This window comes from Hylaeus anthracinus, unplaced genomic scaffold (assembly GCF_026225885.1).
Source record: "Hylaeus anthracinus isolate JK02 unplaced genomic scaffold, UHH_iyHylAnth1.0_haploid 0, whole genome shotgun sequence".
NCBI lineage: Eukaryota > Metazoa > Arthropoda > Insecta > Hymenoptera > Colletidae > Hylaeus > Hylaeus anthracinus.
The window spans coordinates 17,213,389-17,239,095 of NW_026533254.1; the positions used below are offsets into that span (position 1 = coordinate 17,213,389).

General features: G+C 45.5%; 1 protein-coding gene across 1 annotated transcript in view; it reads right to left on the bottom strand.

Annotated features, from left to right (window-relative positions):
* Positions 1–25,707, bottom strand: part of LOC128891092 (uncharacterized) — a 123,389-nt gene that overhangs the window by 26,337 nt on the left and 71,345 nt on the right. The window contains exons 2-4 of the mRNA XM_054150295.1: positions 13,414–13,619; positions 4,186–4,321; positions 3,161–3,294 (exon numbers count right to left, since the gene is read on the bottom strand). Coding sequence (XP_054006270.1) covers positions 3,161–3,294; positions 4,186–4,321; positions 13,414–13,619 — 476 coding nt within the window. The remainder of the gene's footprint in view (positions 1–3,160; positions 3,295–4,185; positions 4,322–13,413; positions 13,620–25,707) is intronic.

Sequence of the window (25,707 nt, forward strand, 5' to 3'; positions counted from 1 at the left end):
CGTCAATTCCGATTTCCCACTCCCCTTCAAAATCAGTAGACGTCCATTGTCTTCCAAATCCATCGAATTCGTCCCTTTCGTCCATCGTGTAACGAACACCGCGCCCTGTCGCCCATACTCCCTTTCGTTTTTAGAATTTTCCGTCCTCGTTTCGCGAGCGTGTTTCGTTTTGTTTTTCAATCAGTCCCCAGCGCTCTAACTAGTTATTTCGCATTTCAACGACAGCGTTTCGGCCAGGTTTCGCGCACAGTGCACCGCCGGGAATTAAATTTATCGGGATCCATCGGGATATATCCGTGCAATCTGTAGGGAGAGGGACGGAGCCGGCGAGCGGGAGAGAGTCGGAACGGTAGCCACGTATGCAAATAAATCGTTATACTGCGGTATTTGTTAAATCAGCCAAATTATTCCGTTAAATCGCAGCGGCCCAGACGCATTTAACCGGTTACAACGAGCACGGAGTGAGTTATTTGTTTTCGATCGACGAAAACATCGGCTGATCGAAGGAACGTCGATTGCTTCCGTTCGTTACCTTCCACTCGTGGCATTTTTTTTTTTCTCTTGCTCTCCCGCTTTCTCGACTCGATGCTCGATTTAACCGGATCGCGGAACAAATGGCCGCATTTCCATATTGTGTTGTTTTATACCGTTCCGTAAAACGATTCCGGATGGGCGTCGAACAATTTCGAGGTACGAAATGTTTGCCGATAAAAAGAAACAATGTGTTCCGCTTGGTGCTCGACGATTTGTTTAATATTTTTGGGGGGAATCAACGTGTCGATACATTTTCATGTTATTGCATCGAATTAGAAATATTCTTAGATTTTTCTTTGGAATTTCCTTGTTCTTTTTCGACGAATGTTTAAAGGAAACGTGGCTAAATAAATCGAACGAATTAAAATGTATTAGACCATCTCGGCTTGAGAATTTCGTTGATGTAAGCTCCCATAAGAGTGCAGGGACATCGCCGCACCCTCTCCACGAGCTGACGTATTTCCCCAGCGTCCCTCGAGACCTCTATCCTTCTCCAGGTGAATGATCACGTGTATTTCGTCCGAATTTGGGGCGAAATTTCGGTTCAATTTGATCCCAGGGAATTGCTCCTGTAAATATTCCGTCGTTGGCCAGCTCGCTCAAAGATTTACCGTGGGACCGTTCGACGGGACAAATGTCGTCTCTTAAAACCAAGGACAAGGGTATAAAAGAAGTATATAAACCGAGTAAACTGGGAAACGAGATTCATTAGTTTATCTTCAGTCGTTCCATTGCTTATTGTGTCAGTGGAGTGCCGTTTCTCCAGACGCCTGATTTATCTTCGTCTTCCCGAACCCCGTAAATGGATATTTTGTTGCTTCGATACCTCTTCCGGTGTGCCGATTCGATTCTCGCTCTCGATATCCCCGCAGACATCGAATTCCTTATTTATCATCGAGTCCTCTCTGCGTAAAGATAATGTTTCGCAGATACACCCTTCGCGAAGATTCGAAGTTGTTGCATCGTTTCCGGAAACGCGTTCTCGAATGGCGTTCCGTTGAAAAATATTCCCCGGATCGATAGCTCCCCGTCTTCAATGTTTTCAAAATTTATAGACGAAGTAAAGGCGAGGCATATTTCATCCCAAGCTTTTTAACATCGAATTACCCTCGCACGAGAGATTCGCTGAGCAGAGCAATGGGATCGAGGGTTGCCAGGTATGCGGAGCATACCTCAAGGATTCTTTCAAAATTTATCCGCTCTCTTGAAGAAGTTTCCCTCGGCGATCAGTCGCCGCCATGTTGCTTCGAAATTGGCCGTGACGCAGGAGCAATTTATATTATCGTCCGGCAGACGAGCGCGCAAGTATTAACGCATTCAAATTCTATTCTCGGTTACGAACAAATTATGAAAGTCTTTTTCTTTTTTATTCGTAATTTTTGTCAGTACTCGGTATTAGAAACGTAAAATATCTGCTTGTCGCGAATGTGTAAGCAAGCAAAAATACTTTACCCTCGAACGAGCATTATTTGCTATTTATTTATAGTTACGAGTGAAAATATTTTGTCTCGAAACGAGTATTATTTGTTACACTCTGCTAATACTCGAAGCTATTTCTGATAGATATCGCTGATAGAGCGGTTGGACCATAAATAAACCAATTAAATAAGAAAAAAGAAAAAAAGAACAAACAAATTTCGATCAAGAGCAAATTTTTCAAGTCCGCGAGGAAATAATTGCTGTTTGCCAAACAAACCACCGAATCGTGACCCAGGGCATAAATGTTTCAGGCGTGTTTACACGTTCCCCGTATACGTCGTAATAATTCGTTCGTGGGCGCAAATTAATTACGAATTATAAGCGGGACATCAAATTGCTCCAACTAATTAATCCGTCACAATGGACCCGAGAATGTGTTTGCCTCGGCCGCGGCAATATCGGAATCATTAATAATTCACTCGAAATAATCGCGGACGCGTTATTGTTGCAGCCGGCGGAGACCGTTGCCAATTTTTTATTTCGCGTTTACACCGCGACGAAATAAAATACACGATTAGTCATATCTAAAATCACGGTTGCGATATTCTTCGCGAATCACAAACACCATGTCGTCCGTCGAAATTAATGATATCCCGGACATCTGAGGCCATAAACACTGAACTTCTTATCGAACAGAAAAATTGTGCATTATTAAAAGCAATCGTGATACGAGTGACAAATTATTTTTCTTTGTTGTACAACTAATGTAATCTAATTCATTCTTCGAGTAACCCTAACGAAATTTAACTTTAAAGCGAAATCCACGCCCACGAATACAGAGATTAAGTCTCCCCCTAGAATTGCGAGTAGAAAATTATTTCTATCCATACTTTCCCGTTGAGAAGCTTTAGTCCAAGATTTCATCCCTTCGGGGGACGACGCACCTGTATTCGCGGCGGACCGCCTTGCAGGGGCGCGAACGCGTGAAGGACGAAGGGTGGGTAGCGCAAACGGGCGAAAGGTAAATGGAACGGAACGACCGGGGCGAGTGTGTGCCGGGTGAGAAGACGCCGAGGACGGGGGTGTCTTCCGCGAGGAACTTTAATCATCCAGTAAGGTCACGTAGCTACGGCTCGAGGACGTATATAGCCGGCGTTAAGGTGTGCGTGGGAGCGAGCTGGAGATAGCTGGCTGGCGATATACTTACGAGATTCCCGTTCAGCTTCCACGTAATGTTGGAGGCGGGACTGGAGTTGCCGGTGGTGCAATTCGCCCGGAGCATCTCGCCTTCTGCTATACGCTCCTTCTCGGTGTCGATCGTCGGGTCCGTTTTTGGGGCGTCTAAGGCATAATAATTACGTCGTTTAGCACACGCGACTGCTGCGAGCGCCGCTAACTCCGCGTCTGGCGACGAGCCAGACCATCGAGCGGCCCGGAGACATGGGGGTTGACAGGGGTTGGCGGCGCGGAAACACCTGTACCACCGGCTTAGGACCGGACGAGTTCTTCTATGTACGACTATTCTTTCCAACGCTTTACATTTTAAAGGGAGGGTTCTATTCTCTTGGTGCTGGTTCTTCGGTGACAGGGTGCTTTTCCTCGGTAAGGTTGACTAATTATCCGACAATTTTCACAAGTAAATAGTCATCGCGTTGACTGTAGTTGACGTGACTGACTCCAGTTTTAATCGAAAGCTACACCACTGGGGTTTTAAAAAATGTTTAAAAATTGAATTACATTAGTTCAAGAAAAAAAAAATAATTCAGGTCTGAAAGGGTTAAGAGCCTAACGAACCCCTACACGAAATCAGAAAATTTGTGCTGCAAACGATCAAGAGCAAGATTCAAGTATTTCAACATCAAGATGATGCTTGCCTCTCAAATGCCTACTTATTCCTTAAACCTCGACTCAGAGGGTGGCCATTAAACTCAGATCACTTGACACCTAGCACTCGTAATAAGTCCTACTCAGAGAATCAACCAGCAATAATTAAAGCGAGGAGGCTCGAGGCACCCACGCTTGGATTTCTATCCCGGTAACGCCTCTCCGGAAGGATCGCGGCGCTTCCGTCGCGTTTCTTCCGGGGAACTCGCGACGATACCTAAATCTGACATGAAAATGGGACGCACGTAGCCGCGCACGTGCACGGCATCACGCCACCGAGCGTCTCAGGGATGAGGAATTTGTCCACTCGATGAAACTTTTTAATTCTCTCGGTCGCCCAACACTCACCCACGACCTCCATCCTGGCCCTCGCGATCTCCGTGTGGAAGGAGGGAGGTGCGGCCGTCACCTCGCACTTGTACGTCCCCGTCAGGTTCCTGGACACGTCCACGAGCGTCACATCGTTCATGTTCGACTTGGAAACCTGCAACAGAGATGCGATACCATCTTGTATTACGCTTTTACGTTACGTGCTGGACCATATAATGACAGATTACTTTAGTAGAAGTTGGACATCAAAAATTTGTATCGTTAGGACGAAGATAAAAATTGCGATATATGTTTCGAGATATCAACTTTGTAAATATGCAGTATATAAAATCGAAAGATTTTTATCATTTTTCCAGAACCAAGAATAGAAGAGACACCATGTACTTTTAACTCCATGTTATATTATTTGAATTTCAAGGCGAGTGGAACTACGATGAACCCAACGACCTCTAAACGACCTTGGAGCCGAATTGCCGCGCACTCGATGGAAGGACAATCTCCCAAAGGTTGAATAGAATGGAACAGGAAACAATTCACTGCGCCGATAGGGTAAATTAATCGAGTTTGGCGAGGAGAGCCGAGGTCGAAGATAGAAGAATACGTTTTACCGGCGCATCCATTCCATGACGGTCGGCAATCGACTCGGAGCGTAACGATATCTCGAAGACGAGGGGAAACTTCTTCGCAGTCCGTGTCTGGCGCTATCAGATTTCAACTGGTTCGATCGCCCTCTAGTAAAAGTGTCTCACGTTCCCGTGGAACGTTCGCAAGTGTTTCAAGCATCCCTCTACCCCTCGCAGCCTCCACTTTGCTCCAGCTTCAAATCGAAGCCGTCGTTTCCCGAAGCATCGTAGTTTTCGAATTTCCCACGTTTAACGCACGATCGTCGAAACCGCGAGTCGAAATAAAAGTACCGCCCGACCACGGCCGCCAGAGATCGATTCCTCAGGGTTGAACGAGCCGGGAAGAGAAGGGAACCTTTCCTAGGAAAATCCTCCTCGAGAACGTTACGTAAGATGGCGCAGTAAGGTATACGCGTACTTGTTACCGAGGAGAATATTCGGTAGACCAGAAGAGGAGAAGACTTCTTCGGGTACTTCGGGCTCTTACACTAACTCTGGGATTCCCTGTATGAAACGTATACGTCCTCTTACGAAGAAACTAAAATTATTATACACGATAGATGTTAACCATAGATGGTTAACGTAATTACAATGTTCGTCTTCATTTTTGTATCTCAGTCAGTAAATAAACAACTCTGATTAATAAAACTGCCGAAGGTATATTCCAGATTGAACTACCCCATTCAGAACACGATCACAGCAAAATAAAAATGGTCGAGACCTGCAGAAGTACCGCTTGTTGCGACTACATATTGTTATAATTTCCCAATGGTTTTGTAAACGGCCCCCCTTCCGCCGCCGGGACCCCGCAGCGTTCGACTTTTGTTTAAATTCCCGCGGCAGACGTATAATTTCCCGAATCCCCGAGCTTCTTTCTTTCGCTTCCAGCTCGATTCCCATCTCGATGCGGCAGCCTCCGTTGAAATTACTTTGTATTCCACGCGACTATCGACCTTCCATCTAACCCTCTCCACGTCTAAATCTCGATCGGACTGTAACACCCTCTCCGCCCGTCTCGCTCCAACCCCTCCAGCACCCCGGGTCGCTGCAATCATTTATATGCATCGCGTCAGGTCCCTCTGCCTGCTTTACAAACTACACCGGATGCGGGGACAAGTCCTTTTCACCGTTTCCTCTGCTCCTGATGGAAGCGCGGCGGAGCACACGATGGAAAGAAATATCGATGAACCACCCCACCTCCGTCCAGACCCTTCTCAGCGAACGCTTCGTTGAGAGGTAAGTCGTGTCCACGTTGAAACCTGAACGAGCGAACAGGTGAACCCCGAGAAGGTCCTTGGGGATCCCTCCGGTGGCTCGGCGATGTCGGTCTTCCGAATCTATCCCCTTGATTCGTCTTCTACCCAACCCTCTAATTATTTCAAGCGCCACGACACCGCCGTGACTCCTTCTCGCCATCCTCCGCGAGTAATCGGTTCGCGCAGCCTCGTAAAATCCTGGCGTCGATCGCCGCCCTCCCTGCTGCTGTTCAAAGTTTCACGCTGCGACAAAAATCCCGGGTGCATCGCCGCGGTCGAGAATAAAGTCTACGGGCAGGCAGCATATCGTGAGCGCCAGTTTGTTCGGGTTCAGTGTCGTGATAACGTGTAATGACCAATAAAACGGGATACAGCTAAGTGGCGATAAAAAGAAGGGGTGAGGGGGTGGGGGGGAGAGAGAGAGGTGGATTATCGGCTCGGTTACGCGGAGACGTTCGAGTCCAGAAGGGTGGGTTATCGCCGTATTGGAGTCACATAATTCCGCCCCTAACTACGGGCCCGCGTCATAGCCGAACGGTCACGCGAATGTCTCCAGCCATTCGGCTATCTACCCTTGTACACTGCACATTCTTCCTGTAAATATTATACGAGGGGTCGTTACTTTTACGCCGAAACACACCATCCCTGGTTTCGTTCCCGCGAAATTTGAATCCCGCCGGACGATTTACGAGCGACTCGCCGCGCGCACCCAGTTTATATCCGATATTTTTCAACGTCGCTGCAAATTTTGATTATAAACTCGTTTCGCCCTGTTTTCCGACGAATTTATGGACTGCTGAAATTTACAAGGTCGACGATTTTTTTTTTTGGCGGGGACTTTTCGATCCTCGTCCGAGGCAGCGAGTTGAAAGCGCCGATTAAATTTTCGAATATTCCGAGCCCGAACGGGCGTCCGTTTCACTCGGGTTTCGAAAAACTGAAAACCGTCGAGGACGAATCTTTATGACGGAGAAACGGAATTTTCGAAAGTTCGATGCTAAAATTCGCGAATTCTGTACAAATTTTACGATGCCATACAGTGATAATATCAGAAACTTGTATGCTTTTTTTTTTTTTTTTGTATATTCTTTTTCACGTACGTAACGTAATTTTATTTTTAAAGTTAACTTGGACTAAAATTAGTATCGAAGAAATAAGAACAGAAATCCCTAATAGTGTCTTTTTCGAAGAAAATTGGTCTTTCTATAAAAGGTAGAGCGTCGATACTTTCAAAATGTTGATACTTCTGATAGCCTTGCGTTAATTAAAAATCGTTCCCAACAATAACGCGCTTTAAACGAAGCTGAGGCAAGTATTTCATCGAGTACCGGTACGGAAAATAGTACCAGAAGATTGGTTTCCAATCTTGCCGATAAGTTTCCTCTCGAATCAATTATTTCCCGTTTGTTTACGACTGTTCGAGACCGCGACGCGGAAAAACGATCCCCCGCGGCAGGCAAAGTTCCACGGACGGGAAGTTGGGTAAAAATTTTTATCAAAGATCCGTATCCACTACCGCGGCCAGACGCGCGAATGAAAAATCTGTTTTCCACTGTCTCGTGACTGTGGCGGGAAGTTTTGGCCGCCCAGGAATCGATGGGACGGTTTCGAGCGGAACGTAGACTCTCCTACGCTGTCGGCATCAATTCCAGGACCCCACCTTTGCCAAACACCAGCCGACCCTGCTATTTATCCAAATACGTTCCCTCAATGTCTTCGAGGATAGTTTAAACCTCAAGGGGACGCTATCGGTCGTCCCCGACCTAGCCGCAACCTTTCTCAACGTCAAAGGTTAGGGATAGGACTCGGCGAATATTTTGCTGGCGCTCCGACATTCGGAGGAATCGGGTTAATGAGTCCAACAGTAGCTACTGATTAATTATTCGGATAGTATTTCAATAGTCAAGTATTCGCATAATAATATTCACGTACTCGAGTAACATTTGACAATTCGAGTATTCGAATATTTTCCAAGCTACATTCACCAAAAGTTCTATCGCGTCTTTTCTCTACTCGCGTTTATTTACATGCCATTGCCTACGTCTTGGTGCGTCTTTTTACAGGCGCTCGTTTTATTTTTATCGCTTCTGGCATTCAGCAAATTCGAGCGAAGAGTTTTCCGTGCCCGTACGATCCCTTTATGATTTTTCCGGCAAATAGAGTTGGAACCGCATCCGTTTAACTGTTTATTGGCACGAAAACAGCTCGATTGGTTTTCACTTCGCGATATTTCGCCCGGGACACCGGGGCCAACGAGGGTTTGCACATTTTTTCGACCGGGACTAGATGATCGAAAAATAGAATCTGAGCGCGCGCTGCTCGATCGACGCTCGTAATTTTCAATATTTCACACTTTCCCTGGCTTTCCCGTAGCCGTGCGTTGCCTATGCCATCGACGGGTCATAAATGAAATTTCCTTTGAATCGATGCAACGCACTTTCAAAAAAATCTTTCGATCCACACGAACGTGCGCGACCATTCGTGCATTTTCCAAAAATTCCTATTCCCACATTCTGTGTATTTTCGATGTCAACATTTGAAATTAGTAAGTTTCATTAACGAAAGGATTGTTAGAATAAAAAGTACATAATATCATGCAAAGGGTTAATTAATTCCCCAAAATTTATCAAATCTATTTATCAAGTCTATTCTCCTAAACAGTCCCAACTTTACCCTACCCGTTTGTCTAACGTCGCATTCATCGTCGAATAAGAGAAACACCGGGAATGGCGGAACTTCCTCGGATGGGGCTGGCCTGTGTTTCATCCGGTCACTTAAAATTTGATCGCCCCGGACTTCGTTGCCCTGTGATCTCTCCCCCTTTCTATTATCGTCGTCGCGCGTTCGTTCCCAAACTTTGCCCGACCTCTCTCCAGTGATTACCAATACTCCACGTTCTAACGGTACAGCTCCCGAGAGTATATTTTCCACGAGAACGTTAACGAAGTTCCTTTGAGGTCTCGGATAAAGGGCGCCCGGACAAGGAGAACGTCCAGGGCATCGGAACTTGGTCGTGGGACAATTATTGCCAATACCTTCCCCATGGGAAAGCGCCACGGTATACGGATCGAGTGGACAAGCTCGAGGGGACCTCAAAAATCATCCCTCCTGGGGATAGTGGCGTTTTTGCTTGAAAAGCGAGCGCTCTTCGGGAATTTATTTGACGAAAACGGTATCAGAGATCCATTTGGAATTTTTATTATCGCATTAGGATACTTTTAGAAATCAGAAAATATTTTTCTTAAAGTAAGTAAAAAAATATCGAACCTATTCCTATGCTTTCCTCTCCTTTTCCTTGAACTAATAATAGTGCAAGTTACTTTCGAGTTAATCTATAACAAACGTCCGATGAAATGGGATTCTCGCAATGGTACAAGGGTTCATTCATCCCCCTTCGAAAGCGTTGTATCGCGACCGAACGTTCGAACGCGTTTCTAGGTGGCGTAATACCCAGCTTCGGTGGTAATTTCGCTGAAAAGATGAGACTGAAACCCGACGAGGGAAAAAATAGAGAGAGCGAGGAAAGAAGTTGTCGGGCGATGTCTCCTCGGGCGTCTTTCGGCCGCATCAGGCAGGATTTCACGAACGACTATCCCCCGGCTCGAGAGGTCGCGATACGTAATAATAAGAAAGCTTAGCTCCCGTAACTCTTGGGAAATTTTCGAGGAGCTCCGGGGAAAGGCGAACCACTTATTTACGGTGCTGATCAAGCTACCGGAGTCACTTCGAGGCCAAGCAGCTCCAGTGGTTCCATCTACTCGCCACTTTCGCGATTTTTTCCCCTTTTCACGACGTGTCCGGATGCCTGTGATAATCACCGCTGAACTCATTCTTCTGCTTGCGTGTAAGCTCATTTATCGGTGATAATAATTCTCGTTATCATTACAGCAATAGTAATCTCTTGTTATTTTTCTTTCTTCTAAAGTTGGGATACAGCAGACATTTTCTTGTTTAATCACCCACGGCCCGTTTCTACCATTAATATTTTTATGACTCGGTGATTTTACTCGTTATGTGAACGGAAATCGAGATAATTATGAATATTAGAAATACTTCAGAAAAAGAAACGATCGATTAGTCAGTTTTATACACCCCTTAAGTGCAATGACAGAATTAAGAATTGCAAAGGTGAAGACGAGAGAATAAATGAATAGAAAGTATAACGAGTACGAAGGGAATGCAGCGAGGAACGTAATTAGTTCAATGAACCGCGTAGAACGAGAAATTTTGCAGCGGGAAACCAAGATAGAATTAATTAGCTACGAGTTCGTCGCGGAGGTGATGTTACGGAGATACTTTCAACCAAAATATTACGAAAAATATCGCTCAAATAAGCAACGTTTACTTTGAAATCTATACTCCAAACATGTAGTGTTTATTTTGAAATACGCGTTCCAGACGGGAGTAGTTTATATTTAAAAATATTGTCCAAACAGGCGGAGCATATTTAAAAAAAAAAAAAAAGGACGCATACACATTGCCAACGTGGGCAGTTTAGTTTGAAAAATATTGCACAAACAAACGCAGTTTATCTTTTGAAAAATGTAATTTCATAGCGACCACGATAAAAATATTATTCCAACGAGCATAGTTTACTTGGAAGTGCAGAATCTGTACGAACGGAATTCAGTTTAACTAAATTCGGTGTTTAATTGCAATGGTGGGTGTATGTAATTAATAAAGCGGTAATTGTGGTTAGAAAACACATGCGCTTGGAGCTTGGCAAGCGTTGGCGTACAATCGCCAAGGCAACCGGATGCACATGTGCTCGAATCTTGACGTACGATATATCCAAGGCACGCAAAGGTACCGTTCCCCAATCACTAACCTCCGCAACACTAAATAAAAAATTGAATAACGTTAGCCGTTCAGTCTGAACTACTAATCTCAGGTGTGCAACAATCATAAAACCTCGGAGTAATGCTTCCCAAGCTTCCGCGAATCCCGAAACTCCTCCCAGGAGTCTCGGGACTCGCTACAAAATGATTGAGAAGGATCGTCCATCAGGGTCGCCGCAATAAATCAGCCGGTCGACGACTTCAAAAATCGCGGCGGCTTGCTCTCACGGTAAATATTTAAAGAGGGTGGCGCAGAACGAAAGAAACGCGGCGGAGAGAGGGATGATGGTGTGCAGCGCCCCTGGGGGTGGCGTACAGGGGAGGAATCGATGCGGGTAAAACACGGGACTCGCTTGACCCAGGTTCAAATCCACTCGAACGGAATTCCAAAGGGTCGTGTCGCGGTCGTAGCACACGCCATAAATCAGCCCTATCGATTTCTTTCGGCTGGTCCACGTACACGTTTTACCTTCGCACTTACGTTGCGGAAGAGCGCTCGTCCCCAGAGTCAGAACGTTGGGAGGAGGGAGGGGAGGTGCGCGGTAAAAAGTTTCACCCCAGCGGCGCGCGACGAGCCTCGAAGACTCTTATCGAAGTCCACTCTTTGCCAGGGCAAAACACACCGTGTACCACCTAACTTTATCACCAGAGGTGTCCCCCTCGGTTCTGCCACTTTCAAAAGTACCTCGATAGTAACATTTCATAGGGACGGAAGCAGGGTCGGGATATTTCACAATTTATAGTTAAGGTTGGAGGACAGAACCTTCGAACAACATACATCCAAACTTTCAGGGTGCCACTTTAGAATTTTTGCTAATTATTCGTTCAATTTTCATTCGATTTTCATTCAGTTTCGACCTTCCAGCAAATCGGAATGGAAAGCTTCGAGCGACCTTGCTTTCCTAAAAAAGTATCCACCCCATTCCTCCCGTGTAATCTCTAACAGAGTCGGCCTGCTATCGTGTTGTTACAGTGTATTACGTCAAAAAAAAAGGTTGAAAAAAAATTTGAAAAATGTACGTATTTCACGGTGAACAGACCGTGCACCGTCAGCTGGAAAAAAAGGCGTATCCCCGACTCGCGAGGCGGAAAAATCGGGACGCCACTCGGTCTTATCTCGTCTCGCTTTCGAAACAGAGACCCGGTCTGATAAATGGCCGTCGCGACGCGTCCTTGTATCGTCTCGTTGCAAGAAAACGTCCGCGTTTTTCCGTGACACTAGCACGCGAGAATAACGTCGCCCTGCGCGAATCTGAACGGTGACGATCGGGAATTATCGTTCTGAATTTCTCTCTCTCTCTCTCTCTCTCTCTCTCTCTCTCTCTCTCTCTCTCTCTCTCTCTCTCTCTCTCTCTCTCTCTCTCTCTCTCTCTCTCCGCGTTAGACGAGGATCGCGGGAAATTTTTGCGGAATTCTGCGATCGAGATATCGCATTAACGCCGCGACCACTGTTGAAATTTCCGCGAATTTTCGGCGTGCTCGACGCGTAACAACCATGTAAAACGCAACGTAATCCCGGAATTTTTGCAATGCTCTACGAATTTTTAACGAATTTACGAGTTCAATCGCGGGGGCGTAGCGGAATCGGGTGCGTAACGCCGAGCGTTGCATTCCATTCTACGTGAAAAAGGATGCGCCCGATGTGTGCGAACTATGCGATGTTTGTGTTATGAAGTATGCGACGGGGGTTCCCTACGCGCATCGTGACTCGATTAATATTTTGCATCGGTTGAGAACTTGTTTTAAAGGTTGTTTATTCTTGCAGTATGCAGAATGTCGATGATGTAAAAACATTGACAGTCAAGGGCTGATGTATTACAGAGCGCTGGAAAATATCTAGGCCGATGGTAATTAGATCTTTCAATCCTCGAACCTTCTCAAAAGCAGACGGACTCGTTTCACGAGCGCTCGGGCACCGAATTCAGCGAACGACTCGCGAACTTAATAAGATTTGCGTTATAAACTGTTATTGAAGCGCTCATTAAGAGGGCCGAAGTTTAATTGCGCGCATTAATTGAGGAATCAGGCGCAACAAGCCCCGTTTTCGGCCGACCCCGACGAAGATGCTATATTCCCAACGTAATTAACTATGTTTCGCATTAACCGGAGGGGCTTCGAGCGCGCTGCGAGATCATTGTGCGACCTATTCGATTTTACAATAATCGAATTCGACGATAATTCGCATTTCAAACTCGTTGCGCGATTGCGACGATGGAAACATGGCTGTACGTATGAATAGTCGACTATTAATTGTTTATATTAAATTGTTTTACCAGGGTCTTGTCGAACGCGTATCAAATTAAAAAGTTATTGTCACTTTTCTGGGTTAGGTCTGGGATATCTATTATTATTTTTGTTGGACCCACGTTGATCCGTGCAAGACTGGCCGTGTGGGCTCCTCCGGGGCTGTAAAATTCTCAGACTCAACGGTCGAAAAGTTACAGTATCGGCAATTCGAGATCGCGGCACGGGACTAAGGACCAAAGGGTCGTAAAGTTCGTTATTGGCCGACTCGATGGATGTACTCACGTTCACGTTTATTCCGTCCACATCGAATGCACTGTACGGGGGTTTCTGTTCGGAAACGTATCGATAGAACTCTGTTGCTTCGAGCAACCATTGTATCCTGTACAATGGAAAGCCTTCCAGATCGTAATGGCAAGACAGTGTCACTGTGTCACCTGATCGCACCACCGCTGGCACGTTGATTGTCAAATCCTTCAACCCTGTCGCACCTGAAAACAAAAAAAAACAACCATATTGTTAGATTACATAGACAATAGACGAACTAAAGACACATAGGTGTCGCGAATACCGTTCAGTACACTATACTAATGAATTATTACAGAATCTTTTCTATTTATCGTTTTTGTTATTTTTTTTTTTTTTTTGTTCATTATCCCATGTGAACGAAAATATCAAAATGGAATTAAAATATGACGAAAAATGAAACGAATAGAGCCACCGATCGATAAAATCTAACATCGCGGTTAGTTGCATTACCGTTTTAATTGGTAATCTTTCGGTCGGCGCCGATTCACGAAACGCGGAGCGTTGTAATGATGTTTCTTTCTTTTTTTCTTTTTTTTTGGCATTCCCATACTCGACTGCCATTTGCAGCAAAAATAACGAGCGCAGAAATTGTTGCTATTTTCCTTTTGTTACTAAATCGCGAAGATTCTCGAATTCCATTTCGCGTTTTGCAAAAACACGTTCGCTCCAAACGAAATCCACGATATTTACTGGGTAAACGGATCCCCGAGTTTCGCGAAAACGCTGAGTGTTTTTTTTTCATGGGAGAACTCGTACGCGCCGAACACATTTAGGAAGCCGTTTTCGAGTCGAGTCGATTCGAGTCGAATCGAGTTTCTCGGCCGATTGATCGAGAATTCTATCGAAATTTGGTTTACTTACATGTAGCAGAAAGAGTGAATTTCTCGACGAAAAATCAGACGCGAGGATTCGAACTACCGTTCGCGTTTTTATTAGACTCCTTATTGGTAGGTGTGCCGCAACTTTCGAATCGGAGCGTGGAGGATCTCTCCTCTTTATTGCGCCATCAGGGTCGGTGTATTTATGGTTCTAATTAGATATTCCGGTCGAAGAAGATGCCAGAATATACGACAATTAAGGCCCGTTTCCAGCGCTAATCTAATCGCGCGAGTAAAGTCCATTTGGACCGCCAAGTATCCCTTTAGAGGGATAAGCCACCCTTGGGGTATTACAGCCGGCCTGGAAAACGTCTAATCTTGACGCTCCGCAGTTTCCGCGTTTACGCTCGTCCTGTGCGCTCGCGTGCACCGCGCAGTGTCTCTCAGGTCTCGTCTCCTTTATGGACAATGTTTGTGGAATCGTGTCGCAGCCGAAAGATAACCGAGATTACCAAACGTGACTCGGGGAACTTTTACCTTCCGTGCACTATTTGGTAAACACTCGGAAAATGTGTGCTCTCCGATGATAACACTCGGTTGAGTCACAAGCGATCGCTGTTTTCTTATAACAATTTTGTCGTGCTCGAAACATCAACGAAGAATTTAATCTGACAAGTATACTTCAATTCCTCCCTGAACGAACAAAAATGCTAAATGTAGAATATTATTTCTGCATTTTTGACAAGTGTAAATGCAGCAAAAAATTTACGAGAACGAGGACGAACGCACGAATGTATAAAACATGCAAAATAGAATTCAGGTTACATTTGGAAAACAAAACATATTCCAATAATACGAATTCGTATAAACATCCATTCCACTTACAAGCAAATCCTATCATGTCTAGAACGAGCCACCGTTAAAATTCATTTTACAACACGAATAAACTCGTATAATCCGCTTTCTGGTTTTCTGCATTTTCCGAACGCACACGAGAAAGAGAGTTTCCCGAATGAAATATTTTAACGCTACATTGCGTCGCCCTCCCTTACATCTGGATTTCTTCAGTGGATGCTTTCTCGCGTGATTTTATTGAAACGCAGTCCTGTTTGGCCCCGCCGTTTCGCCGAAGGTTTTATTCAGTTTTCGGGGAAGAGAGGATGTCTAGTCGAACAGATGCACCGTAATGCGATGCATTCTTCATACTGCCTTTCCGCGTTCGCTCCTTCCCCTAATTTCGCCACTCGTCGACGAGAGAAAACACGACAGGCCGGAGAACAGTTTCCTTGCGAGAGACGCGCAATAAAAATGGAACGCTACAAACTCGTGCAGGAATATCTATTCCAACATGGCGAAGCCATGTCACCTACGCAAACTCGTAGGAATTAGTTATTTGTAGTTTTAATGTTAAAGGTTTTATTGGAGTAAGTTATTGTTTATATTTTACACATTTACGCATTCGTCCTCGTTCTTATAAATTTGTCTGTATTACTTGTCAGTAATGTAGAAATATAGAAATTAACATGATATAAATGTAAAAAGTTTGAGGATAGCATATAATTTGTATACGTTTATGATACAAGCTGATAGGCTGTGCAAACACCAACTCAAAGAGACCACAGAAGGAATAAAAATCGAAAGACGTTTTCGTCTCTGAAAAGTGAACAGAAAATGGCCGCCATTTACAGCGTCCTATACGATTCACTGGTAACGACGTTGGCGAGTACACGTCAGACAGCTCGCCGCTGAGAGTTTACGCACTTTCATAATTAACAAATTGAGACTGCATTAGGGGGAATTGAAGTTGGCTAGGAAATCACACGGTCTAAGTAAGAAGGGGCTAATAAGCTCCGAGAGGAAAATCTGTCGCGGCGAGGGGTTGAGTAGCAGAGTCATGTTTCAAGCGACCGTTTCATCTAATCCCATTTAGCAAACCTTCTGCTGCAGCTGTGTACCGATTCAGATCTTTAATCGCGAACGGTGACATTCATCTTCCGACGTGTTTCAACGAAATTCCAAACCGTGGAAACTTCGCGTCGGTATCTGACTGCGCTTCCAGGGGACACGAAACTTTCGTTAATTTTCAGAAAGTGTCTCGAGATTTCGGCGAAAACACGGAACCAAGTTTTGGGAATATTTCTGAGGTCCGGCGGCAAGTATTCGGCGTCGAAGGTAAGTTTTAATGCGACTGTTTTTATCGTCGGTGAATGCAAGGATGCGCGGTCGACTCGTTTCGGTCGTTCCGCGCAGAAAGGATTCGCGCGCGAATCGATTACTTCTGCGATAATTTCCATGGAATGCCAAAGAAAAATTTGTTTCCAAGACCTGCTTGCACATCCGATAGTTCCTAAGGCAGTATCGGATGGCTGAAACTTTGGAGGGTAGCTGCACTCCTTGAACTTGAGTTACAAGGGTTGACCTGAGTCTGCTAGAGGCTACAAACTGACATCTACTCGAGTGAGATATTTCAACGGGATTGATTTGTTTAGACCTCGAGTATTACGAGAAATCGATTTTTCAACGGCCCCGATAAATTTTGTCTTAACCGCTGGTTAAAATTTTGGTTTAATCGCTGGAGAAACTTGAGCTGGGCTAATCCCCAGATTCTTCGCGACGAAACAGTCGTGTCAGTTGGTTGGATTCGAGCCTCGAATGGGAGTTAGTTCAGTTCGATTATTCCCGAAAGTTCGTTCTACCTCGATGAACTCGAATCGAACGACCAAAATTCCCCGGTTAATTGCCGTTTTTCGACCGTGCGAACCGTTTTCACGCTGGCGGCACGAAGTGGCGCGCTCCGAAAGAAAAACAAACGTTCCATCGGGTCCGATTGCAAGATAACGCGTTCTATTGGTCGTTATTCTGATCGCTGGCGAAACTTTCGTTCGCGTGTACACGCGGCACCTGGAATGAACTTGAATCGAAACACGGTAAAACACTGACGACGACTTGTCCAAGTTGGAGAAATGATTATTTATAGAAATTGAAGCTATTTTTACTTGTACTTTGACAACGGGCTTCGATTTTAATATTGAAATATTGTAATTTCAATTGTGATGTTGCTATTTTTACAAATAACTTCAAATCGATATTCTTATTTTCACAAGTAACTTCGAGTTGAGATTCTCTACGAAAATATAAAGTTTGAAATCGCTTATGAAAGTCTGGCCATATAAATATTAAAATCGAGTCTTTTACAAAAAGATAAAGTTGAATCTGTAGCTAAAATTAGTTGCCAGCCATTTTATTCCCTCGAAATCCAATCGAAAGGTTTCCTCCATCGAGAATTCCACCTGAATCTGCAACCACAGACACAGGTATTTTTAATCGGCCCGAGCGGACGATCAAAAACCGTCGGCGATGCAGTTACGAAAAAGTTTCGAACGCGTTTCTCGCTCCCAACGACTAATTGCCACCCACCCGCTCTAAAATCGCGCAAATCGACCGCAGAATTTTGATTTTCGACCGATTATCGCCGCAACCGGAAACCTCCGCACGGAAAATCCCACTTCCAATGGGGCCGAAATTTTTCAGACTCGCGGGGAATCCGTTGATCGCTCTGGCCTCTGAATGCCGATTCGTCGTTAAAACTACGGTCCGCGCGTTCGTTTAACCAGGAAAACGGGACAACGAGCCAGTCAAACGTGTTTTCAATTCGAAATAAATATCTCAATGGCTTTATAGTTCATTATGGAGGTGCTGGGAATCCATTTACGTTGAAACCTCGATTCGAAACATCAATCGCCGAGTTGCGGATGCCCGTTTAATCCGAGTGTCCGTAAAATGGCGCTTATGTGAGATCAAAGGTCCTTTGAATAACGAATTGTACGGGGTATTTCAGTGGAAACGTTCCTCTCGATTATCTCGTGAACTATTAATCAGAAATTTATTTCTGATACTCGTTCGTATGACATTTGTACCTTTTTTTTTTTTTTCAATTTTATGGATAAATATAACACGCGTTTCCCTACTTTTTAAATTCTATTAATATCTGAATAAATATCCTTTCATTTCAATAAAAACTCTTCTTCTCTGATATAGTAATATCGTCCCCTTTTTTAGATAAATATTTCTCACCACCTTTATGTTTAATGTTGTAATTCCTCGCCTTTCCTCGTGATTAGTTAAAAGTGTTGTAATAGTTTGTAACGATTCGTCCCCGATAACTGAAGGGAACGAAGTTTGAAACCGGGTCCAATTTATGCGGCCTTTAATGCGGCAAACGTAATTTTTGCAAAGTTTCGTGGGTCGTACGCGGAAGCGTAATTAACACAATCCAGAAATTTGCGAAGCTTCGTTGCATCCCGCGAACATATAGTCCAATCAACTCGGTAGACAATTTACGGGGAGCCTCGTGTAAAATTACACGAAGCATAGTCGTTCGATTCCGAGTAATGTAATATCCGCGAAGTTTATCATGGCGCTGGCTCGGGGTGAAGTCTGATTTTCAAGCTGTTTATTCAACTTTCGTCGATGTAGTTGTGTTGCTAAACTTGACAATTCCGGTATATTCTGTAAGGTTAGATTCTGTAACGCAAGATCTTCAATCGATTGCAAATTTATTTTGGATTATATTAATACGTGATATATTTATTCATTATTCCATTGTTAATTGTTAATGACTTGTTCTCATTTAGCAGAGGGTTGCTCCAAAAGCATGATTATTTCGTAGCTACAGGCAGAATTATTCATAAATTAATCCAAAAGCATTCGCCATCAATTTATAAACACTAGTCCACGAGTCTAAAATTGAAATCCGCTCGCATTCATTGTTAAAATTCCCAATTTCCAGCTAATTCAACGGTTCGAATTCTGCGAATGTATTTTTACCGAGGCCAGGTGTCCCGAGGATCAAATTCTCCAATGAAAGCTAATTAGCGCGCGAACGCGAACTGGAACCGCGGTGAAAAGTCATCGTCATTAATTATTTGGCAAAAGAGAAGTTAACGCCGACGATCGCGGTCGAGCTTTCATATTCTCGCTACATAAATCGCGCATTAATCATTCGTTGCACAAATTACGACTATGTTCATTATGCGCACTGTATAAACATTGCATAAAATTACCTGGTCGCCGCGTAAAACGTGTTAGCGCGTGCGACCATTGGCGCGTAATCAAACAAATGGCGCAGCAGGGATGGAAGGACGCCCTAAACGCGATATAATTACGTTCGGTCGCGATATCCATTTCGAGTCGACCGATCATTAACACATAATCACGGGCATTAGCTCAACCGCTTCGATGCATAAGCGAATTTTATCGTCCGCAGCCTCGGGCCACGCGAACAATCACGATCGCGAAACCTGGCAGGGGCTCGAGGTGTGAAAGATTAAACGACCGCCGGAGTGTTCTTGATTAAACCAACGCGTTGGCGGTTGTGGTTCGATTAAACATTCGCTCGGTGATTGATCGGATTCGCCTGCGAAGGAGCGAGGAAAAAGGGACGACAATGAAGCGTCGATAGAACGAGTGTACCATAAGCGATCGAGACTGTTGCTTAGAAAACGAAACAGATTCAACTAACGAGGCATAGAGAAAAAAGAAATATCAACGACACGACACTTGTTAGTAAGAGATATTTAACACTATCGAGTCAATATTTCAAGCAACAGGGCTAAACAGGGTAAAGGCGCTTCTTGATCTAAAGACCGATTCGCAAACACGTTCGATAAAAGAATGAATTTTGCCCTCAGCCAATCGACGACTCGCTTATGGTTTGAAAAATAGACGATGTACAAAACGAAAAATTCTTATCAATTCCCGTAATCCTCTCATCTCCGTCGAAATATTTCGTTCCAAAGGACGTCGTCGACTTTCCTCCTTCTCGCGCGCGGAAGTCGAATCAAGAGAACGTCCTCGAGGTCTGGAATGGCAGAAAGTCGTTGGGAGAGCTCAGCCGTGAACTTTACGCGGTAATCCCCGGCACCTGCGACAGTTTTGGGCCAAACAGCGTCCCTTTGGCTCGCGGCTTAGCTCGCGCTACAAATTTCTGCTCGAACGCCGATTGGGGAGGTCCTTAAGGCGCGTTACACGCGATACCGCCGGTTACACGATCGGTTCCGACCTGGTAATTTCGGAGTGTAACATCCCCCCGCCCTTATCGCGAATCCTCTACTCGAGCCTCGAGTGCCACTGATACACGCTCGACACTTCCTGCTCGCGATATTCGAGGTAGGGAATTTTAGACGGATTCTCTTAACAATTCATTTATTTTTGGAAGGTTAAAATTGTCATTGCTCGACTGTAAATTTCTGCATCCAGTGGAAGAAGAGTTTTGACACCAGAGCAAAGAGTCCTTTAATCGAAATTTGTGTTTCGAACATTTTCACCTGCGATATCCGACAGATGAAATTCACCTGAAAATGAAGAGCGTTCGATTCTTCTTGTAGCCGTGGCACGCGCAGAGAGATACGCTCCGTCTTTAGCAAGATGGATTCGCCTCTCCGTCATTGGGTAGGAATTCGGTGGCCATTCGTTTCCCCCGTTGGACGAAATCCCTCGTGGGGGGTGGAAAGTTTTCCTTCGTAAAAAATTATTCCCCGTCCGTCTCGGAGGGATTTTTCTTCGCGAACTTATTGCCGTGAACGGAATGCCCCTGAAATTCATTAAACTCTTACGTCGTCTGAAAAGGGGAACGGGTCCCGAATGGAAATGTCTCCCTTTGTCGGTGAACCGGACTTATCATCGCGGAAGGCTCATCTAAAAGTCATTCGATTCCTTTGAGGGGGTGGATATCGCCGCCCTTTGCCGCGCGGGAATATTAAATCGACGCGGCCAATTTGCCATCGTAACGGAACCTAACCAAATCCTTTCTGTTCCCGCTTCCGCGTTCCGTAGCTTCTGTTCGCTCTTTGTCCCGAGTCAACGGGTATATAGGTACTCGTAGAAAAAAATGTTGAACACGTGGAAGTATTCTACGCGAAAAACCAAATCGAAAACGTGGAATGGAGTTATTTCACCCGTGGCTCCGTTTTCGTGGAAATCAACGTCGAAGATGCGCGAGTACTCGTTCGAGGCACGGGCACGCGCTTCAACCTCGATTTAGTCGAAAACGAGACCTCGTACGCCGAAACGTTACTCCACCTTTTCGATTTACTTTTTCACGGGGTAACACGCCGCGTCGTTACGTCGCGCTCTGAATTTTTCTATGGCCCCGCTGTTATACTTTTATCGCGTCGCCTTCAAAACGTTATAAAAGGCTCGCGCGCGCTTATGGCCGTGTTCCCGATGGATCGTCGTTCGAGTGGGTCTTAATTTTTCGTTGCCGGAACTTCCGACTGTCTTAACGCTGTCGTTTCGCGGAGGCGACGCAGAAAATAATCGCCGCTTTTACGACGCAACCCCCCGGGGACGACTTTCTTTTACATCTTCGCGACGCTGCCATTGTTCCACGGCCGGTCGCTTAAAACGCCATTGTCTTCGACTGCCGCGAACTGATTTATTCCGCCGGCGGGGACGTAAAAACGAAATAAAAAAAGTACGAGCATCCTTTGGCGCGGTTCCGTCGTAATGGTTCATCGTTACGACGGTTCTGGCTCGGAGGGAGATGAACCGATTGGACGGCTGCAGACGTTTGTCGCTGATTCGCGATATTAAGGCCCTCCTCCTCCGCACCTAAACGACGAAGAAAAGTCGCCGGGAGCAATTCCCATGACCAATCGCAACCCGAGAGACAACTTGGAGATCGTGTTTGTAGAGATGGACGGGTGATGTTATCGGAGACTCTGGCGGACTTCGTTTCGAAGCAGGAATTTTGGTACCACTGGCTGTTGTAATCCAAGGTTGAAACTAATGCAGGACTACGTTAAGAAATCGATGTAACTCCATGTTTCGTCAATAACGACGCCGATACTCGAATCGTTTGTTTCGCCATTTGAAAGAAATCTCGGAATAAGACGGAGAGCGTTCCGCGGGATGATAATAATCGCAAGAGAGATAATAAGAAGCACGCGGTTTAGACGAAGAAGTAGGCGGCCGAAATTGAGCCGCAAATTGTTCATTAAGATGTCGGTGGACGCGAGAGCACAGAGGGAAATTGGATTCGGCAGGGACCCTCGCGGGAGTACGCAGGCAAAGTGCTTGGGATTTAATCTAGAATCTCTGTCGACGCAGCGTGGCCCCAGAAAACAAGGGAACCGGAAGCCACTGGAAGAAACTTTTCTCGTTAGAGGACAGTCCCTTTTCCGTGGCTGCCTCGGTCCTCGGGGGGTCCGTTGCGGCATCCAGCTCGATTATCCTTCTTTAAATGCATACCGACGGAACCGATCAGAATAAACCAAGGAAAGAGGGAATTAATCCGAGTTTGGCTGTACAGACTTGCTAATTTATGTTAAAACGGGAACCGTGGACTCGCTGGGGGCTCCACCGCGATTCGAACAGACATATTTCGTCGCTATCCGGACCTCTACAGATCTCTGTGACATTTTCAATGTTAAAATGTTAAAATTCAAAGTTCTACGACTTCGTATAAAATTACAGGGATCCTAAGTCCCAATATTACGCTCCCAAGATTTCCACGAAAATGCGAAAAGACGCAACACGGTGTTAACGAATAACCGTCGCGAAATCGTAGGAGCCAGAACGCTGTGAAAACAGTTTTCCAACTATCAGGATTATTAACCGTTATGTGATTTGACGGAACGGAAACATCCCGAACAAAGTTACCGTAAACGTGTCTGAACGCAGTCATCCCCGGGCGCAACGCGCGGAAACGTATCCAAGGTAGTCGTACGAGTAATTAGAAACGCGCAATTAAGGCACACTCAAAGCGGTATCGCGCTGTTACGGCGACGAAATTCCCAGCGAGAGATTATCTAGCTGGAGCATGGGAAAAACGAGCCAGGAAGAGCGCGGAAAGTGCAGCTGATCGTTCTCCTCCAAGATATATTTAGCGACGCAACTATTGTACACGCGGGACGTAACTCGGGGAAAAATGTTTCTGAGAGCTTCTCGTTGAAGGACGTCTCACTCAAAGTCCGAGAAAATTTAGTTTCGAGCGTGCCGCATGCTGAGCTAATCGATTCGCGGCGGAAGAGACTCGTCAGAGAAAAGATTCAAAGATTTTGGAATTCTGCGACGTTCGGCGTAATCCATGTATCGATGATAACACTCTACAACCATTAAAAGTGAACTCAAACGTGGTTATTGCGATAATTAATTGATTCGCAGACACATAAATAGCTAAGAAGTAATTTTGTTCCCTCAAGATAAACTAAGATCCACGAATTAAGGGGTTAAGATATTCTTGGAAATTTCGAAGGATGGTTAAGAGACGACCAAGGCGAGATGCATCGTCCTAAGAGTAACGCGAGGACTCGCGATTATTTTCTCCGTATCTCGCGGAATGTGGCTGGTTACGATAAGGAATGATAAAAGCAGGCTGAGATACGCTGAGGGATGATCTAGCGGAGAGCGTACCTACACGGAACGACTTAATGGCGTCGTGGAGGAACGTGGAAATCGCTGGAACACTTTGACCATTAACATTTCCTCGTACGCGAAGATAACGCGCATAATTGCAGCTTCGATTTCCGTTTTTACGCCTCGAAGGACTGTTTTCGTTCGATGGCTCTCTAAAACTTCACTTTCGCAATATTAACTAACGTTAAGACATTTAATAAAACGTGATTTTAAGTCGAAACAAAAGTCGTTAAATAATCCTACACGCGTCCGATTTATACGTCGTATTTCCACTTGAATCGTACACCTAAACTCGTTCGATCAATCCCTGCGTCGTTGGACGATACGGAGGGAAGTCAAGGTAAACTTCCAATCGTCGACTTCGCAGTTCATCGGCCTGGCCACGCGTCCCAGCCATTTACGGAGGAACCAGGGAGGCCACTTTTTAGCCAGAGTGCCAGCGCTCAAAACGTCACGGAGAAGATCACGTCCCGATTCGATCCAGTCTCGACTGATTAGCTCTTTTTTTCTACAACCCTCGTTTCTCTCACTTCGAACGAATCTTTCTTCTCGGCTGCCTATTACCTCGAGCGGCGACGAGTCGACGGTCCATTAAAATATTTCAAGCTTCGTTATGCGAGGATCGATAGCAACCAATTTGTATCGCGTCGAGCGCTGCAATTTTAAAGAATTGTCGGATAAAGAGCTTGGCGGGGGCTGGGATTATTTCAGGAAAAATTCTTTGAATTAAATTGGATTCGATTGGATTCGTTGTTCGACGATCGCTGGCGCGACCTCGACTGATCTTAAGTTACCTTGGACTCTCGTCGACTCCTAGAGTAGAAGAATTGCTCGCGATATTTCTCTCGATATCGAGATATTCGCTGGACCATTGGTGTCACGGTGTCCGAGGAAGCCACTTTAAAAGCCACGGGATCTCGCCGACACCCAATCAGTTCTCCCAGCCTCTTTGTCGAAGTAATCCTCTGGAGTCGACAGAAAGGGGGTTTCGGTCGCTTATAACCCCGCCGATGGCGTTCTTACAGTGGCATTTGCAAGAAATGGCGCATGTCCATCTGCCAATACCAAGTATCCCGAGCGTTACATCGTTGTCGGTCGATTGCAGGCGCAATATCGATTGTGAGAGGGCAAGAAGCCGTGACAGGAGTGCCTAACCCTCCAGGACGAGCGGATAGAAGGCTTATCAGCGATCGTGACTCCTCCGAGGATCACCGTCCCTCTCTATTTCCTCTTTTGCCAGGCCTCGGAATCCTACCCCGTTAATATCCAGTCGGGACTGGTTTGAATGACACGCGCGGAAGTTTGAATAGACGTTCAATTTGCGAGGAAAACGCCTGGCAGTCTTGTTCCCGTGGTATACGCGGTGTTTCGATTGGACGAGACCAATGTTCTACGACATCGTCGGAGGAAGTTCAGATAAATTAAACTCATTGTATAATTGAAACCGAGTAGGGATACTAACATTTTAAAGTTGAAGAAGTAACGACATTAGTTGACCTTGGTTAAAAGAAAATCTTGATTGGTAGGACTGAATTCGTATCGATGGGATATTTGCACGCAGTGCAGGATCGAAAGAGGTTTCAGAAGATTCCGTCGAAGCGAACCTAGTCAATCTTGTATAAATCATCCAAGAACCCCTGAAGAATGACTAACACCTCTCGGTCCTTCTTCCTTTGCCAGCTGCAGCTATCAAGGTGGACTCTTCAGACCCTCGTCATCCACTTACCCGAAATCCCAAGAAGCACTCGAAGCGCCACGCAATCCCCTCGTATCCCGGAGTTTCAAGTTGCCCGCGTATCCGAAACACCCAGTACATGGGCTGGCAGGGTTCCAGACTTTCCTCTTAACCTGATTAAACGACGTTTATTGTCGCTGCGAATGAGACGGCGGGGTAGACTGTATCAGAAGAGAAACAAGGGAGGCGACGCCGGGATGCTCGTCGAGAGGGATGCGCCGGCGAAGGGATGAAACGGTGAGCCAGCGAGGGTGGCGCGGCTATCGACACGAGAGAAACAGGCGGTTAGAAGAGCCTCGG